The sequence below is a fragment of the Anas acuta genome, chromosome 2 (assembly GCF_963932015.1).
Source record: "Anas acuta chromosome 2, bAnaAcu1.1, whole genome shotgun sequence".
Classification (NCBI taxonomy): domain Eukaryota; kingdom Metazoa; phylum Chordata; class Aves; order Anseriformes; family Anatidae; genus Anas; species Anas acuta.
In genome coordinates, this window is record NC_088980.1 from 11,031,793 (window position 1) to 11,050,689 (window position 18,897).

The 18,897-nt window shown below is 40.0% G+C and overlaps 1 protein-coding gene across 6 annotated transcripts in view; it reads right to left on the reverse strand.

The window, feature by feature from the left end:
- Nucleotides 1-18,897, reverse strand: part of DIP2C (disco interacting protein 2 homolog C) — a 311,434-nt gene that overhangs the window by 144,283 nt on the left and 148,254 nt on the right. For 5 of the 6 annotated variants that reach the window (XM_068673474.1, XM_068673473.1, XM_068673477.1 and 2 more), the window contains exon 2: nt 2,360-2,431. In XM_068673474.1, the coding sequence (XP_068529575.1) occupies nt 2,360-2,431 (72 nt within the window). Of the gene's footprint in view, nt 1-2,359; nt 2,432-8,555; nt 8,681-18,897 lie in introns of those variants that run through there. The other variant, XM_068673479.1, reaches the window with a different exon arrangement.

The window sequence follows — 18,897 nt, forward strand, 5'->3', positions numbered from 1 at the left end:
AGAGGGGAACTGCCTTTGGATTTCCTTTAGTTTCTTGAGTGCAGTCACAGAATGCAAATCCCAGCCCTTCCCCGATGCCTTCGATCCCAGCAGAAGAGCTGTGCCCATTTCCATACTGTTTGAAACTCTCTCTAAAACTTCTCTTCCTCTTTAATAGCAAGATCTAAGACCAAAGCTTCTAAGTTCTTGCAGTTCCCCAATAAAAACAGATTACAACAAAGAATCAAATGACTAATTTGGTCATCTGTGTGATTGCTCAGATATTAACAGAGGCTTATAAAAGGCAGCATCTGTGTGGCTATCCTAATTCTTCTTGGAAGGGATTCATCTCCCCCTTCCTGGTGAGCAGGGACCTCAGGTGAGTAAGGTCTTAGAAGGAAAATTCCAAATTGCACTGTTTCAGGTTTTGTCCAAGTGGTAACACAACAAAACAAACAAAAACTACAAAGACAGAAAAGACCAAGCACAAATAATATCCGTTTCTGGAAGAAAATACTTAAATACAGTAGAAGCTAATGTCTTTGGCCATCAGCTAAATGATTGAGCTTGAAGGATGTGCAAGAAAACAGCAGACAATATTTCAAAATTCCTTTCCTCTCCATCCTATCATAATCTTCCTTCACTCATCGATGTCTCAGATTCCCAGTGCAGAATTTCCTGGGAACTGGTAGAGTGGAAAACATTCACCTTATTTCTTTCCATCTTTAAAATAGCACTAGATCAGCTACATCCTTAGTCATGACCTCTTCAAATTATTGAATGGATCCCACTATTGGACTGATTTATGTAGTACTCTCTGCTTGTCTTTACACTGGAAAGCTTTAGCATCGTACCAGAGACCTTGAGAAATAAACCTTGAAGGGTTGTCCTCCTTCTCTCTTTCATCATTACATGCATGATGAATCCTCAGCAGTTTGAGACAAGGCTACAGTTTGACCAAAAGACTATGAGCTCTCTGGACAAAGCTGTATTTTCTTCTGTGAAGGAAAAAAGGTAAAACTAACTGTATAAACAAACAGTGGTACCAACCACACCACTGCATGGAGGATTACTGGGAGGTAACACTCTCCTCTTAACACTTGTATGTATGTATCATGAGAACATACTGTGAAGACTACCGTATGTCTGAGAGTTCGGTCAGACTAACGAGTAACCAAAAATCTAATAATTGCATCTCTGGGATTGAAGCTTTGTTGATTGGATTTGTTTCTTTCTGTTATGGCTCACAATGGTTATGAAACGTCACAGTCACCCTCAAATCAGGCATTGCTACTTCAGGAAAAAAAAAAAAAAGATGTGTCTGTAATACCCATCTCTTTTGTGGAATTTCCATCAGTGGAGAAGACCAAGTGAAATCCAAAGGCACCAAAATACCATTCTGCTATGGAGCTAGCTAATATATATGTACCTGAAGAAGAGAACACAAGGCAGTACCTCTACACACAGATAGTATAAATAGAAAATAAATATCAACACCTTAAAGGATGAATTTTGTAAAAGAAAAAGTGAACTAGTTCCCAGGCTTACAATAAAAACATGGCTCAAACACTGCCAAGTGCAAGTGGAGCTTCCATAAGGACAGTGAGTCTGCACAAGAGTGTGTGGCACACACCAGTGGGACCAACACAAAACAGAGGCCTACAGTTACACATAAAACCAAATATTCAGCTTCATGACTCTGTGCCTCTAAAGCATGAACTCTGAAGAGTTCTTTCTTGTTTCTGATATAAACATATTGGAAATAATTTCAATGAAGCAATAAATTATTTGACATTCAATTCAGTTTGAAGATTTTCCTACACTTTTTGGGCAAGTGCATGCAACCCATCCCTGAATACAGAGACCAACTGTCTATGAAGGATCCGTTGCTTATTCACAATAGGACAAGCTGAAGTGCAGGGATGTTTTTGGTCTCTCTAGTGTCTTCAAAACAGAGATCTGGGCAGGAAACCCAGAAATGGAAGAAGGCACAAAGCTAAAAGGTCCTCTTCTTCCACTCTTACATATACATCTCTTTAGAAAGCTTTATGTGGCCTAGGTCTTAATGAGGTAGAACACCACATTTTCTTCTGTAGTTTTGCACTACTTCTAATAAATAATGCCTCTCTAACGAGCCTGGCATGATGTTATTTTCCAGACATGACTGCCAAACCCACAGCAACGTATGTAAAAAATGTACACACACATCAAAGCAGACATATATGTATGTAAATATACATTAAATGGATGGAATAAGCTTTTTCTGCATAACAATGGCTTTGTTTCTGTCACATAAATTTCTTCAGAGATGCAGATTTTTAGTGTGGCAACTATCAGTATGCTTGACATCTTCATATATCGCAAGCACAGATAAACATACCAGGAGGTTGTGGCAGGTAGGCCCCAATTAATTTTGATCTCTTCTTTTCATATCCCTTCTGTGTGATGTCACCTGCCAAGAAAAGAACAAGAAAATCAATAAGACGTGGATAAAGTCAGAGTCTAGTTTCTTCATGGCTGCACCAACAGCTTAGCCACCACTGCACTGTTCGTCTGTCTTGACAATTATAACACACAAATGAAAGCACGGTATGATCGTTCTGCCCAGAAAAAACTCATTTATGCCAGAACCCTTCTGACAAGTAAATACCCAGCCTTGATTTATTCCAGCACTGGAGTCCAGCAGCAGAGTTTTAAAACCATTTTGACATGCTGTCACACAAGCTTTGAAAAGCTACAATGACCTTCATTAGGTTAATAAACAATGGATTATATGGAGTGCGTGGGCCCATGGTGGCTGGCAAAACACATTGCTGATTAGCATTTTCTGTCATTAATGGGATTTTCCTAATCAAGCATGTAAGGCACACAAGATTTGAAACTGCTGCTCTATCATTTCTGCAGTATAAATGTTTAGCCCACTTCTAAGAAGCAATGAGAGCAACAGAAACATAACAAAATGAATCTACCACAGATCCACTAGAAAATGGTAGCATTAAGACTTTTGTCTGACTTGCCAACAGAACCTCTAAGAAACCTTGAAGGCAAAAGTTTGAGTTTCTTACTTTCTATTAATATGACCCTTCACTGTGTTTGCAGTATCTTCAGGTAACTTTTTTTTAATGTAAGGATTAAAAAATACTTTTCTGTTAAAGTTTTCCAGAAGAAAGTGCTGGATAATTAGATAAATAGAACAAAACATACATTTTTAGTCTTACTAGAGTTCAGGAAAGGCCTGATCATCGGCTACAGTCCTGGCTCTGGAGCTCAAGACCCGTAGCTAGCAGTTAAAATACATGTTCAAATATAATTCAGATATCCAGATTCTTCTTTCCATGAGTGCACACACATATGTATAAATATTAAATTCAATACAATCTACTCTGGATGGTAAAAAAAATTAGACGGGTTTTAAAATTATGAGATTTTAAAAATAACAATGTGTTCCCTGCCCTTTCTGTGAGTGTATCTGTTTTTGTGAAACTTAACATGCAGTTAAAGTTACAGCACCAGACTTGTACATTTGTAAAGGATTTAGAGCTTAGGAGGAGAGAAACCATGAAAAGAAGTGGAGCTTTGGCAGTAACGTCCAGGCAGACACAGCACTGTGTGGTTGCTCAGGCTCTCCCATCCCGATGTTCAACCTTCCCCTAAGGAGATCATTGCTAAGAGGACTGCATACTCATTCCCATCCCAGCCACGCTGTTAAATGGATGCTAAATTAGCAAATGTATAGAGAAAGCTTTCTGTGGGTTGGCCTGAAGTTGCTAACTAAATCTAAACACCTTCAAATGGTAGCAGTTGTTCCTTGATGAAAGATCCCTTCTGGGGGATGGTTCCAATGAACAAGAAGGAGGCAAGAGTCTCCCAGCCTCTCTGCCAGTGTCCTGAGCCAACCTCTCACCCCTCATCAACAAACAGCGCTTAAAATAACACCTACCCTGTTCGCTACCATATCTCAAACTGCTCTGCAATACAAGTCAGCTAAAATATCTGTGTTTTTAAATGAGGAAAGTGAGAGTGAAGCACCTCAGATGATAACTGTCCCATATTTACCCAAAGAAGAAGTGGTAGACTTGGCAAGAGGACCTATGTTTTTAAAGTTCAAACCCACTGTCTCTTTAAGCACAATTTTTCCCTTCTTGAACATTTCTGGCATATGTTCTAACCAGTGAAACAAGCTCCCCCTCCATTACAACCTCCAGCTTCTCACAAAACAGACAGTAACTATAGATACCACTTCATTAAAATGTTGTCATTAAAAATGTGTTTATTTCTATCTCAAAATTATAAAATATGAACAATTTTTTCTTTTCAAGTTTTGCTAAACAAATTACGATTCATTTCCTGTGCTTATCAATACCGAATGTTTATGTATTTCAGGCACATCTTAATTTGAATAAAAACCTGTTATTATTATTTTATAATTGCTTTTAAAGGAGCAGAGATACCCTAAGGAGAATTACAGCTCCGTTTCAGTATGTACGGGTTGGCAATGCCATTTAAACACAAAACTATTAGCAATAGGTGCTCGACTATTGCTTAGTCTTCCACACACGTGGTAGTACAAACACATGCAAATCGATACCTTTCTATAATCGTGCGCATCATTGCCCTGGCAACCAAAGCTAAAAAAACACGTGAAAGCAAAATACAAAATCAAGACAGAAGGAAGTCTACTGCATCGTATAGTCTGGGGCAGTACACAAAACCACTTTATCAAGATTGCACTTCGTATTTTTTAGGTAGACTGACTGTACACAGTAACTGATTAACCATTAAAATATTATAAATATATGTATAAAACTAATGAGCTTCACAGCTATCTTGAATTCACTGTGAAAGCTCTTCATATATACTGAATCACCAGAAGTTAACTAAGCTTAAATTGTGCTCTTATAAATTGTTATTCACCCAGTTTTCTATACAGAGTATTAGCACCCTTGGTCTACATCCTCCATTCCTTTGCAAATTTATGCAATAATTTTGCCTCTATCATACGAGAAGTATTGCCCTTTTTATTTAGTAAGGCTCACCAAGCTCAGGTTCTTCAGCAGTATCATATCATGAATTCAGGCTTCGTTCTTGGAGAATTTGAACGGGATTACATGGACTAGAGTTCCTCGCCATAAGAATACAAGATGTACAATATCCTTCTCTTTTTAATGAACTCTTCTTCTCTCACAAGGCCAGTGGCCCCTCAGGGGGGGGCCATGTTTTCAAAATCTACCTCCAAAGAAAGAAAGAAGGCAACAGCTCCTCATCCCCAATGTCTTTACAGTCCTTCCATGAGCAAGCAGTACCTGTAGGTTGTTTTATTTACTACAGGAACAAACTCTTCAGAGGCCTGTAGCCCTCCTCGTTACACCAGCACTCTCTAGCATGCTTCTCATGGCACCTTCACCTGCACGTGCGTGGCATCTCCAAGCCATGTGGCAGTGCCCAACAGAATATCGTGGAGAGGCACACCAGTAGTATGAGCAGGAGACGAGACCGGCAGCAGGTTGAAGGGAAAAGGCCAGGTCAGGGATGGAGGGAGGATGAGAAGACTTCAGCATTAAGGAAGTGCGGGAGCTGAAGGAGCATGTGGCTGCAGGGAGCTCTGGGGATGGCTCTCCCTGGGACAAGAAACCCCCATAAAGTCTGGAAATTTAGCAGCTGCCTTCAGCCCTCTGCTCTGCCTGCCTCCTTCCTTGGCTCTCGCCTCCCTTCAGGCCCTGGCTTTGTTCCCGAATCTCCTGCCCTGCTCTGCTTCTTCTCAGCTCCATCCCACAGCCTGTCCCCGGGCCCTCTCCCCTACTCGCTGCCTTCCTCCCAGGCTGCATTCACCTCAGTGCACCCAAGGCCTTCGGCCTCCTGTTCACGTCAGCATTTTCCAGGTTCTTCCTCAGGACATGCTGTTCTCCTCCTCCTCACCTGCTCTGGTGATTTGTCAGGTTTCTGCCATAGGAGGGGCACAGACCCTGGGGCAGGAGCAGGAGAGGAGCACAAGCCTGGGAGGAGGCTGCTGGGGCAGGCCTGAGCTCCTCACCAGTAACCAGCTAGTACATTTTTTACCCAGATTTTTTTTCCTATCCATATTTCAAAGTGACTGCCAGGGACTACTGAACAACAGGCACGCAGCACACCGACCCCCCTTCCACAGAACGAGTTCATTTGTCATTTCAAATCCTGCAGACTCTTTTCAGGCACAATGGGAAAAACGCCAGCTTTGAAAGGCACAAATGGAAGGCCGGCCGGCCCGCCAAGGAAGATTGTCTGGTCGAGCCGAATACAGGACCAAGGCTTTGTCACTCCATAATCCTATTCCCACCTCTTTATTTGTGGTTTGTGCCCCGGCACAAATTGCAGATGGCAATGCTCTCCCCTACGCGGGCACTCACCGATAACAAGTATTTCGTAGCTATCTTTAGCAAAGCTGTGCTCTGTTGTAAGTTCACTTGACTATGCTCCCCACAACGGTTACTGTTTGCGTGATACCCTCCATTTTCGTGGAAAATTTACGATATTTACTCTTTCCTTTGACAGTGTTAGATTTCTGCCCTTTACAAAGATGACCAGGCACAGCTGGGGTAGGCGGGTCAGTGGCCGGTAAGGACCGCACACGGTCATCACCAGCGAGGAAGGAGCAGGGGCAGCAGGGCGACACTTAGGGTATTCCACACTGCACAAGGCGTGATGAGGAGTAAGACGTGCACATAAATATTGAAGACATTCCCATTATCCTGTCCCCCTTCCTGGCTCCTCAGTGAGACAGCTGCCTCCATTCACACAGCAAGGCCTACACTATAGACTGGTCATGGAATTACAGCATAAAACGAAAATAATAAAAAAGTGCATTTTAGATAATCAGCAAATATTGACTTTTTAGTATTTGCAGGGAGAGAGTAATAAAACATAAATACTTCTGTGAGAAAAATATCTCTATATTAACACCCTTCCTTAAAGTTTTTAAATGTTAAAAGCTGACAACAGCTTGAAACACTCTCAACATCGACAAATAAGATGCTATAATACTTCCGAGAAAGTGGACTGCCTGAAGTAAATAGTATAGATATATACCACTAGATATAGTATAAAAGTTTCCTTTTCAATTGAAATGTTTATTAGTTGATCTGTTGTCACTTCCTGAACACAAACATGTCCAATCTTGATGGACTGTTACCAGGATATATGAAGTAAATTTATTCAAGCAAAAGATAATTGCATTATACAGATTCTTAAAATAAAATAAAATAAAATAAAATAAATATATATATATAAATATCACCTAAACCTTTCCTTTTTCCAGAAAGTTGCCAGTACTTATTGCCATACTCAGTCTTTTTGGACGCAGCACAGGTGAAAAGCAAATGATAAAAACAGGAACCACAATCACCTTGTTTAGTGCAGTGAACACTCAATTTAATGTTCAGTGATCTCAAAGCCTGACTGATGCTGATGGTTTGCACTACACACGCATGTTTTGAAATGAAATTTCAAACTGAGACTTTGAATTACTTTCAGGCACTTATGAAAAATCTGCCACAGGAAATAACGCAATCAATAATGCCTCTCAAATGCACCGACTGAAACAGGTCGCTGGTGAGTGCCTTTCCTGAGCCCATGATTTTCTGCCCTCTAAAGATTCAATTTTCTGTAAGACTTGTTTATTGCTGATGACTCAAGTTCAGTGTCAGCATCTTGGCAAGAGGGATTTGAATGAAACAAAGCTCCTCATAAAGAGAACTGTGACTCATTTACTTCTCCCACTCATGATGCAGACAGTCTCCCTGTCTGGTCTCCCAAAAATATGCCCAGAGACAAAGGATTTCATTTTGGATGGTGGAAGTATAGAGATATAAAAACTGCACAAATCTATTTCATGCAACTTGTACATGAACACAAAAACACGTACGTCAGAAGCTGTTTTCTTCTCCAATATCTTTTTTAAATGATGTTCAACCTCATTCACAGCTTAAAGAACTATGGGGAAAAAACATCAATCTATGGCACTGGTCAGGTAAATTAATGGCATTTGCATGTTTTCTTTGCAAGCAGTATTATAAATTGCACTCCTGCTCAAATGCCTTTAAGGGGAATACACCATAGCTTAAAGGTTTCAGTGATAATTTCACCCACATCTAGCTGAATTCTCTCCTTCCCCAAGGATACATTTTGTTCCTGCATGTTGCAAGCAAAGCAGAAAATGGCTGAATTTCAATGACAGATAAGGAAGGGTGTCTCGTGTACTTTATAGCTTATGTTTTCTGAAGTGGCTTCCAATTCAGGAAAAGATGTTTAAACAGATTACTCTATTAACAGACAAAATAAACTATATTAGCACTGCTAAAATAACACAGATACAAGGTCTTTTCAATTTCAAAAGTATTCCTGTTCAAAATAAATACTTTCTTCCCATTCTGTGGATATACAAATTAAATATCTGCCATATAATCTATCCAGTCTTAGTTTTAATTCAAATTCTACATTATTAAACAAGCAAGACAGTAGCAAATCATTGTACATAGAACACATTTTTTTTAGCATGTCCACCTTGAAACCCCAAAGATCCCTTAATCACCTTCCCCACTTACTTTCTGGTCTCAAAGTCTTCAGCACATTTTTCCAATACCCAAAACACGCCTGGATTTCAGAAGAAAGAAAAAACCACCACCACCACCACCAAAAAAAAAAAAAAAAAAAGCTCCAAAAAAGAACCCCTAAAAAAACATTTCAATCCAACGAAAACAACCCTGCTGGATTTTTTTCACTCCAACCCTCTGCTCTTCTGACAACCCGGCCGCAAGCAGAGATTGCCAGCGGCATGGCGCGCCGCCAGCGACCTGGAGGCCTCGCTGGAGACCCCGTCTCTTCGGAGGCCACGAGTGTGTGGTCCCCAGCCTCCGCCGGGCTCCCCAAGAATGGCATATTTGTGCAGCGCGACTTTTATGGCCTGGATTATTGTAAAGTAAACAGAGACCGGTCTAACAGTGAAGGTTTCCATTCTCAGTGTCAGAGTTTATTTCATTATTTAAAGCTTTAACGAACACTTTATATAATGAAAGCAATCCTTGCCATTTTTGGAATTTTATGGCTGTTGGGACCCTTCATAATGTTGTTTTCCTTCCTTTATTGCTTTATAAGGCTTATAGGGCACCCTTGAAGTGTATATCCTTTTTGCAGCTGCTGGAAGCTCATCTTTCATCTCTCCACTCGCTTTCCTGTTGCCTATGAGGCATTTGCCTGTTCTAGTTATTCTCCCTGTCTCTAACACAAACCTTGCAGAGTCAGATCTCGCTGAAGATGAAAATAAAATACAATTCGGAAAAGTACGCCTAAGGAAACATTCCTGATAAATGTTATTTAATAGACAGGCTTTATATTTCAAGTTAGAAATGTTCCCCGAAGAAAGATAATTACAGCAGTAATTCCACTTATCATTATTTAGAATTTACAGTTCAGAAAGAATCAGCCATTTCCATACCAAGTGCGCGGCACTGAGCTGCGTGCTTCACAAATCTCTGTCCTGACTCTTTCCCAGCCCTGAAAATGTCTTGGGGGAAAAAAAATACACAAGAGGAGGAGGAGAAGGAGGAATACTGAAGGAGGAACACATAATAGCTCTATGAAAAAAACGGAAAATACATTATCTGAACCAGTCTGCAAGTATACTTCCTCCTCTGTTCAGATGAATACAGCCAGGCTTTCCAAGGGGGAAAACCTGCAATATCGAAGTAAAATCTTATAATTTATTAATAAGTAAATTTCTTTTCTTGCTACATCTCTAGGAAGCAGCCTATGAAAATAACCCTCCCGCTTATGACCTTATATTTTTAAGTCTTTATTTGTTTCATTACTTTGACCATTCCTACAGTTAACCAAGAAGTCCACATGGATTTATCTTTGGAAGAGAATGCAAATCTTCTAAAAATCAACAGATTTCTAAACCTGTCATCCACAAATTTGCTGCCAGTATTTTAATGCAACAAAGTATGACTGCACAGCTCTTCTGAATATGCTGGGGGAAAAAAATAATATATATATATCTATATATATGTATGTACGTATATATTACCTGATATATTACAACTTTCTCCTTTCTGATTTGGGTTCACCATATAGCTTTTGCATTTGAGATGAGTTATGCTAATGAATAACAGAAGTATTTCAGCACAAACCGAAATCATTTTATTTTATCCTACCGAGGGTTAAAGTCATTATGTTGATTTAAAAATAGGTATTTACAGCAGTTGTACTATCGTATTAGTATGCCAAAATGTCCAAATCTCTTCCCACAGTTTCTGTAATTATAGAACCTCTTCTGGGCAAAAAAAACCCTTCATGCAAAAACAAATTTTCACGTACTTTGACAGCTGGACGCAAATGCAGAAATGCACAGATTTCTTAACTACCACTGGGAAACTGAAGTAGGAGTAATCCTTTTCTAACTATTAGAAGACCGCTAATGGTTGTGGAAGAAAATTGAGGAGTTGTAAGTAGTTGTGAGCAGGGACTTGAATTACCATAACGAGTGACCATAACAGCTTGAAAAATGCATCACTGGGGAGATCATCAAGCTCAAAAGTCTGGTCTATTATTTCAGCATACCATGTTTTGTTTTATTACACAACGTGATTTTGAAGAATTAAAAGAAGCTATCATTTATAAAGCAAAAACAAATGTTTCCCATTTCAATATTCACTTTTTTTTTTTTCTGTTGAAAAGCTCCAAAAGCCCAAGTGTAATAATGTGAACTGTGTTATATGGTGTTCTAGAAAACCTCCCTAGATCTACAAGGTCCAGCTAGCAACTCACCTAATAACCCAATCCACACCCATTTTACCTCAATTCCAACCACGAGTTATGTTGTTTTGCCAGTCACCAATAACTTTTTTTTTCAAGTTTCCAAGCAAGAGTAGACCAACTTTGATTTCTTAAAAAAAAAAAAAGAAGAAAAAAGTACAGAAACACATTAATTTTCAAAGAATAAAAAAACCTGAGAGACCTCCTCAGACACTCAGTCCAACATCCTGCTATGCAAGAACAGCAGAGATCAAAGTCAACAGCCTTGTTCTGAGTGGAGAGCACTCTAGTAACAACATTAAACAGTCACTTACATCTTCTCTTTTGGTCTCAGCAGATTTTTAACTATTCTGGGCAAAACAAAACGGCCTTATTTAGAGATTTAAGTCCCCTTCTCAGAGTGCCCTCTGAGACACAGTTATCTAAGGATTTACTTAAAGGGTGAGATGTTGGTTCAAATCTCCTCTGGAGGAGGAAGCAAGTTTAGTTTTATGTGCTTTAACATCTAGAATAATAAATAAAGGCATTTGCCTCAGTGCTATTTTGTGAGACAGGCTGGAAATAGTCCAAAGTATAGAGTAAGTCATATAAATTTCCCCAAACCACACTTCTTTCTAAAGTATTTCTTCTTGGCTTATGTTCTTGCTAAAATGTCTGTGAGGGACCTTGATGTTATTTTACTTGGGAATACAGATTTCACCCAGCAGCAGAGCACTTAAAATTAGATGGTGCAAGAATTAACATTCAGGTGCATGTTCTAGATCTAATCAATATTTTCTGGACCCACATCCTACGGTCCAAAGAACCCAGGACAGTTATAAATTTGTGTTACCCTTCTACCTCTCATGCAGTTGAGAAGTAATTCAGATATTACTGCTAGACAAATTTCAGAAATTTCTGAACTGTAGAGATGCAGCACATGCATATTTATGCTCACTTTTCTGGGAAATTAATTTATAATTTTGTTCCTCAGAACTTCACTTTAGCACAGCATTAGACACCAGCAGAATTACTACTTCTGTCCCAGTGCTGGTCAGTGAGAGACTGCTGGCAGGGGAGGCTGCAGGAGGAATACGTGGGGTAACATCAAAGCAACGCCTTCACTGAAGAAGCCTAGTGGAGGGATGGATTGTTATTCATAAACCTCTTTCCTTGCTCTCACTTGAGGAACTGCTGACCTCCCATTTTTCTAACCTGAACCTTCAGAAGGTCTTAAAAGGTGTCAGACAGGCACAGGGAAACTTCGGGGTCACTGAGCCCAGTCCCCTGTATTGCAGGAGAGCATGTCAAACCCTCTCATAAAATAATTTAGCTCCACCTGGAAATCACCCTTCAGCTGGACTCCTACTTTTTCTTCTAGTCTGTTACAGCATCTTCTTTACCTTTTTTGTATTTCACTGGAATATCACTGGAATCCTCCTCCCTCCCCAAGTATTTTTGCTTTTAGTATTCCAGCACTGTTATACCTAGTTGCCTCCTTAAGCAAATTAAACTACGTTTTTCCTCCACTCTGGACAGTTATCATCTCCCTACTCACTAGGGCAAACACCTCACTTTTGCATTGTGTTTAGCATCTTCTACACTATTCAATTAGTTTCTGGCTTACCTACATTATTTAAAACCTTATTTCAATCCCTAAATGAGAGTTATTTCCTTTTTCCTTTCATCTTATCTATATGGGTAAAACTAACCTACAATTTGTTGCTTTATCAGACTAAATGTTTTTTAGAATTTTTCACTTTGGTCCAGTGTCTTCCTCACTCTATTAAGCTGAGTCTAAACTTTTTAATTTACTGCTAGGACCCTTTTTGGGTTTTGTAATTCATTCAGATAGGTCTGTAAGAATTATCTGGCTATCTTTCCCATTGATTTGAGTGCAAGTAGTTTTTGCACCTCTAGTTTACAGAAAATTCAAAGCACTTGTACAAGCCGGATGATAATCTTTTGAAACTCCAAACCCCAACTATAAATCTACTTCAATTGTTTGACTATTATATTAAAATAATCAGGTAAAATGAGATCATTTTTTACAGCCATGAGTTCTTCATGACTTACCAAACGTTTATAAATAGCAGTATGTTCTGTTCATTCAATAGGTGCTGATGAAGTCTGCTGATGACCATATCAAAAAATATCTTTTGCTACCCTAATTAAAAAAAAATATTCACTGAACTGTTTCTAAAAGTTAAAGGCTTCCATAAATGTATACCTCCTGGATTTTATTTTTTAATTACTAATCTGAGATTGCAGAATAACAGGAAGGTTGAGGTTGGAAGGGACCTCTGGATATCCAGCCTCCTGAGGGCTAGCCTTGGCAGTGAAGACTGAAGCACAGAAGGCATTCAGTATCTCTGCCTTCTCTTCATCCTCTTTTGCCAGGGTCCTTGACCCATTCAGTAGTGGGTACTCATTTTCCTTAGTTTTCCTTTTGTTATTTGAAGAAGCCTTTCTTGTTATCCTCGACATCCCTAGCCAAATGTAATTCCAAATGGGCCTTGGCCTTCCTTGTCACATTTCTGCATATTCTGACAATGTCCCATTCATTCCAAGTGGCCTGCCCCTGCTTCCACCTCCTGTACACCCCCTGCTTATGTTTAAGTTTTGTCAGGAATTTCTTGTTCATCCATGGGTCTCCTGTTCCCTTTGCTCAATTTCTTGCCCAGAGGGCTGCACCGTTCCTGAGCCTGGGAGGATTGATCCTTGAATCTTAATCAGCTCCCTTGGACATCCCTTCCTTTTAGGGCCCATTCCCATGAGATTCTTCAGAGAAGGCCCCTGAAGAGGCCAACGTTAGCTCTCCTGAAGTCCAGGGTAGCAATCTTATTGCCCTGCTTCCTCCTCACAGGAAACCGAACTCCATAATCTCATGGTCACTGTAGTCAATGCTGCCCCCAACCTTCACATCTCCAGCCAGCCCTTCTTTGTTTGTCAGAGCAAGGTCCAGCAGGACACCTCTCCTTGCTGGCTTCTCCACTACCTGTGTCAGAAAGTTATCCTCCATGCTTTCTAGGATTGTTCGTGCCTTGCTGTGTTGTTCCTCCAGCAGATTTCAGGGTGGCTGAAGCCCCTCAGGAGAACCAGGCCCTGTGATTGTGAGGCTACTTCCAGCTGTCTGTAAACGCCTCAGCTACTTTCTCCTCATGATCAGGTGGCCTGCAGCAAGCACCCACAACAGTGTCACCCTCATGAGTCTGCCCTTTGAACCTTATCTGTAAGCTCTCAACCCACTCATCGCCCACCCTGAGGCAGAGCTCCAGACATTCCAGGTGTCCTCACAAAAAGGGCAACTCCAATACTTCATCCTTCGGGCTTGTCTTTCCTAAAAAGCATGTAGCTGTTCATGACAACATCCCAGCCATGTCTCTGTAATTGCAATGAGATCAAAGCCCTGTGAGTGCACACAGACCTCTGATTCCTCCTGTTTCTTCCCCATGCTCCACGCACAGGTGTACAGGCACTTCACAGAGGTATGTGAGAGTGATGAAACTAAATATTCACTGCAAATAATCTGCAATTCAAAGAAAACAGATTTTTATTTCAGATCTTGACCCATATCTAGGCCTCATCACTAAGGGAGGTGTATATAGAACAAATTAGAATACAACAGATCTATCTCCAATTATAAATATTAGAATTTACCTGTCCTGGTAATGTAGAGTAAATTATTTTTGTCTTTGGTCGTAAGAAATCAAAACAATTAATCCTTGTTTTACAACCTACAAATGCAACTTAGGCTGTAATATTAAAATACATATTGTTGATAGTTTATCTGATACAGCAGCCAGATATGTTAAAATGAAGAGCTATTTAAAGGCAGCTGCAATACTGGGGCTGCACTATGTGTTAATAAGGTACCCGATCACTTCATATTTTCTGTGTAAAAAGTTACACTTGAAAGCTGCTGCATGAATTGAACCCAAGTAATAAAACTCCACTTTTAAAAGAAATAGCCTAAAATGTATTCGTGCCATTTTCCCACTGTGTTCCAAAAGGACCTCAAACAGCAAGATGAATTAAGCACACATCATCTGGTTACTCAACTCACTTCCAAGTGTGTTACTAAAGGAACAGAAAAGCCTAAAAGCAGCTCACTGTTCTCCTGGAATGTGGGCAAAGTGTTTATGAAGTACTGAAAATATGCATCCGTTGACTCGAGGACTTCTATTACCAAAAGGCTGACTCAGATCCTACTCTCTTAAGCCTGCAAAACAACTCGAAAGGAAAAACAGGCGCACACCTTCAATTACCTCAAGACACAATCAATGCGCCTGTTCTCTGCAGCTTTCACAATATTTGACAATTCCATTTTTTGCCTGCTGTAGCACCTCCGAAGGTTCCTAAAGGTCTGTAACATTTTGATAGACCTGATGTGACAGCTCGTACTGCTGTTAGCACGCAGCAGCTGTTCTCATAGCAAGCATTACCCTCTAGTGACTGGGAAATACGGCACTTGCAGATCTGCAAGTTTCTGCTAGGTTTGATGCACACACTTCTATGCAGTTTGGAAATCAGATCGCCATAATCTTATCCTTCTTTTTAGAGATACTTTTTTTTTTTTTTTTAATCAATTTCCAATTTACAGCTGCTCTTGATCAGGATAAAGAAATTAGCTGTGGTAAGCCGGATGTGGAAGCATTTTCTTTTCTTCATGAATTCTGAGCTCATTATTAATTTCATATGTTAATGAGGTTAGTCGGTGATTTCTGCAGCCTATTACCTCAGATTCAAAAACAGTAAATCTTACAAAAAACAATGAAAGCACTAATTTTATGTCCTTATTACACTCTCTCATACAAATACAGATCTTTTCAAAAAGAAACTGGAATTAAATCAGAGCTATACTTTAAAATAAAAGTAAGCAAACTTTTACTAGAAGCCAAAACTAGCAATGCCTTTGTAACAGGCAGATGTTAGCAAATGTCATTTCCCACGTTGATAAAGTTCAGCACTTGATTTTGGATTTCACAGCAAGCCAAAAAGCTGATGGTTTGAAGTGGAAGTTTTTGAGAAAGACTGTGAAGAGATGTTTAGATCAATATATCAAAACAGATAGTGCTCTGCTCTGCTTTTCAGTTGTCATGAGCTGACAGGTTGCTAATTATTACCACAAATGTTTCTTAATTCACTGTTTTGCACTTATTCCCCTATTGTAGCTTACCGAATGTTATGAATCAGCACGTAGAGCAGCAAACATGCCAGCCTGATGAACAAAGGAATACCAATAATGTCCCTCATGGAAGTGATCAGCTCACTTATTTTTATAGTTAACACTGCTTTATACTTTACAAGTGCCCATAAGGACTGCTTAACCCGTGGAAAAGCAACAACAGATGTCATTCATACTTCGTTGTGAAGTCCCAGCTGGGAAATGGACTAGCAGAGCGCAGGAAGGTGGGCACGCTTTAGAAACCATGAACACCAGAATTAAGGTAAGATTCACAGGATATGCCCCAAACACTGCCCTTTTGGCATAATTCAACTAGCATGTACATGCAGATTGTTACAGACAGAAATGCACACGACCTGCATGCCCACACCAGTTACCAGCTTCCAAACCTTTACACGGAAATTAAAGATCCTCAGTCCTGCAACTGTGCCTTCAAGCAGCTGTGTGGCAGCTCCCGGCAGGAGTGGACAATTGTCCAGCTTAAACTCGACAACGCTGAAGGTGAAGTATCAGCTGAAGCCGTGCCTTTGCTAGCTGACCTACACAGCCAGATCCATACATCCACAGACCTTTTCTCACCATAAGTCCACACCAGCAAAGGAATACGCCCACCCACACCAGCTGGTGCCAAGGTGACGTTTACAAATAAGTCAATAATCCTGAAGTAATATGCACAAGTCATGCTTTTATGTAGTTCTGCATCGTCCTTATTCATCCTTGATTTATCCTTTCCTCTCCTCTCCTTCCCAGTGGGCTTTGATTGCTGTAAGTCTGTGTCTGAATCACATTTTCAGGGATTTTCATTCTTTTCTTCTTTGCAAACCACCAGCTTCAAGCCAAGGTTGGCCTCACAGGTCACACTCAGAAGTGATGACTCTGCAACTGCATAGCAAAGGTCTTTAATCACGCCTTTGTTCTTTAGTACTCATAAGGCTTATCATCTATTTTAATTTACCATTATTAATCATCTGCAATCCCAGCTATTGCTCATCCTAACATCTTCATTGCTATCCCTCTAAAGCCTTCTATGGCTGAAGCTCACATAAAACCTCGTAGCTGCTCCACTACAACAGTCTGGGATATTTCACTGGCTGGCCCCCATAGAAATGCCTCACAGTTTTCATCTGATGTCAAAACTACCATGTATTTTACTTGTGCGATGGTAAATTTATGGTTTCTTATCATGCTAGTACCACAAAACCTGACTCCTTGTCTGAACTTCTCAGGTCTCACTACAACCTTCATTTTTATAATTCAGACATGGACAGAACAACAAGAATCAGATGCTTTCGCTCAGTGACAAAGAGGTGATTCCCACACTATTTATATAATTCAAGTAGTGAAAGGCATCTGAAAACCTTTACGTGTCAGACTGGAAGATGCAGCATCTTTGTGCATTCCAGAACAGAAATAATGGCTTTTACCACTTCTCCACTAATGTCACGCTTTGGACAGCTGAAGAGGTAGTTATTAATTTTTATGACTGTTTGCAGGACTTGAGAAGAATGTAAGAAACACAGTAACTGTCACATTGGATCCCGGCCAATGTTCCTTCACTTCTTTCAGCACTTAGGGTGCTTGTTAGAGGACAGAGTAAGGTAAAAAGTTTGAAGTGGGAAATGTAAATAATCTGCCCTCATAGTGTCACTTGATCAAAAGCTTTTGGAGGCTCACCTAAGCCCAGGAGCACATTACAAACTTTTCAGCAGTAACTGCTAGAGTTCACAGTGCCTTTTGCTGCCCAAATTAAACTGGAATCCCATTTTGAATCTTGCCAAAGTCTTGGCTGAAGTCTTGGCCTCAACAACTTTCTGCAAAGAATTAATTCCACAGTGTAATTACACTCTGTGGATTTGCCAACTTTTAAGTTAATTAAATATCCCCCTACCCTCTGCCATGAAAAGTTCATGACATACCTTCTCTGCAGCACTCATTATTTGACACACTTTTGTCAATTCCTCCTCATTTGGCTCCTTACGAGGTAATTAATTCCAGACTTTCAACGCTCTCTAGATAAAGATTTTTTCCATGCCATTCACCGCTCTCACCCTGTTATCCAAGTGATACCCTGGTGCTCCAGAGGTGAGGGTGAGGTGGTGAATACACCCATGCCCAGTGTGATGGTCCCAGCCTGGGCTCCTCCAGTGCTCCCCACACGCCAGCTCCCACCAGCCAGACCTGCACCAAGCCACTCGCTTCACCGAACTGTCAGCACCCACATCCAGGTCTCTCCTCTCACCTGCCTGCTTCCATCTAAGAAATCTTAAACACAAACCTTTTTCCTAGAGTGAGTTTTCACAGCTTATTAAAAAATCCAGAAAGCAGAAATTAAAAATAGTTAGCTGAGAAAACCTGACAGATCTGGTTTTATACTAGGGTTAAGACTCAGGTGATCCAAGCCCAGAAGTTTAAAAGAAAATGAAAGTGAAATTATTCATCCTGACACAGATTTCACATGGAACATGTTTTAAGTGCTTCACACACCAGCATAAACACCAAACTTCTCTGTATATTTAGAATACTTGTATTATTTAATTCTGTATTATATATATTTATTTATTAATAAAAGCTTTCCTTATGGTGCTTGTGATTTTAGTAGGATCAATCATTATATCACCATTAGGAGTTATTTTTGTTTGTTTGTTTGGTTGTTTTTTTTATACTACCCCCTCTGTTTTCCTTGGCAGCCTAGTTCTGAATTTCAAGAGCTCTGATGTAAAACCACTTTTTCTTTAGGATGGCACAACTTCTTTGGACCTTCTCAAACATTCTGTGATCCCAAAGCACTCTGTATTGGAGCAGAGTGGCTCAAACACCCATTTCAGTCTAAACCTATCTTTTATGAAGCATATAAACAGAAGAAAGAATAAGAGGATTGAAGAGCTTGTGAACACAAAGGCATGTTTTTACTTCCTCAAATTTACACAGATGACTTTAGCTAATAAAAGAAAGAATTCTCTTCTCCC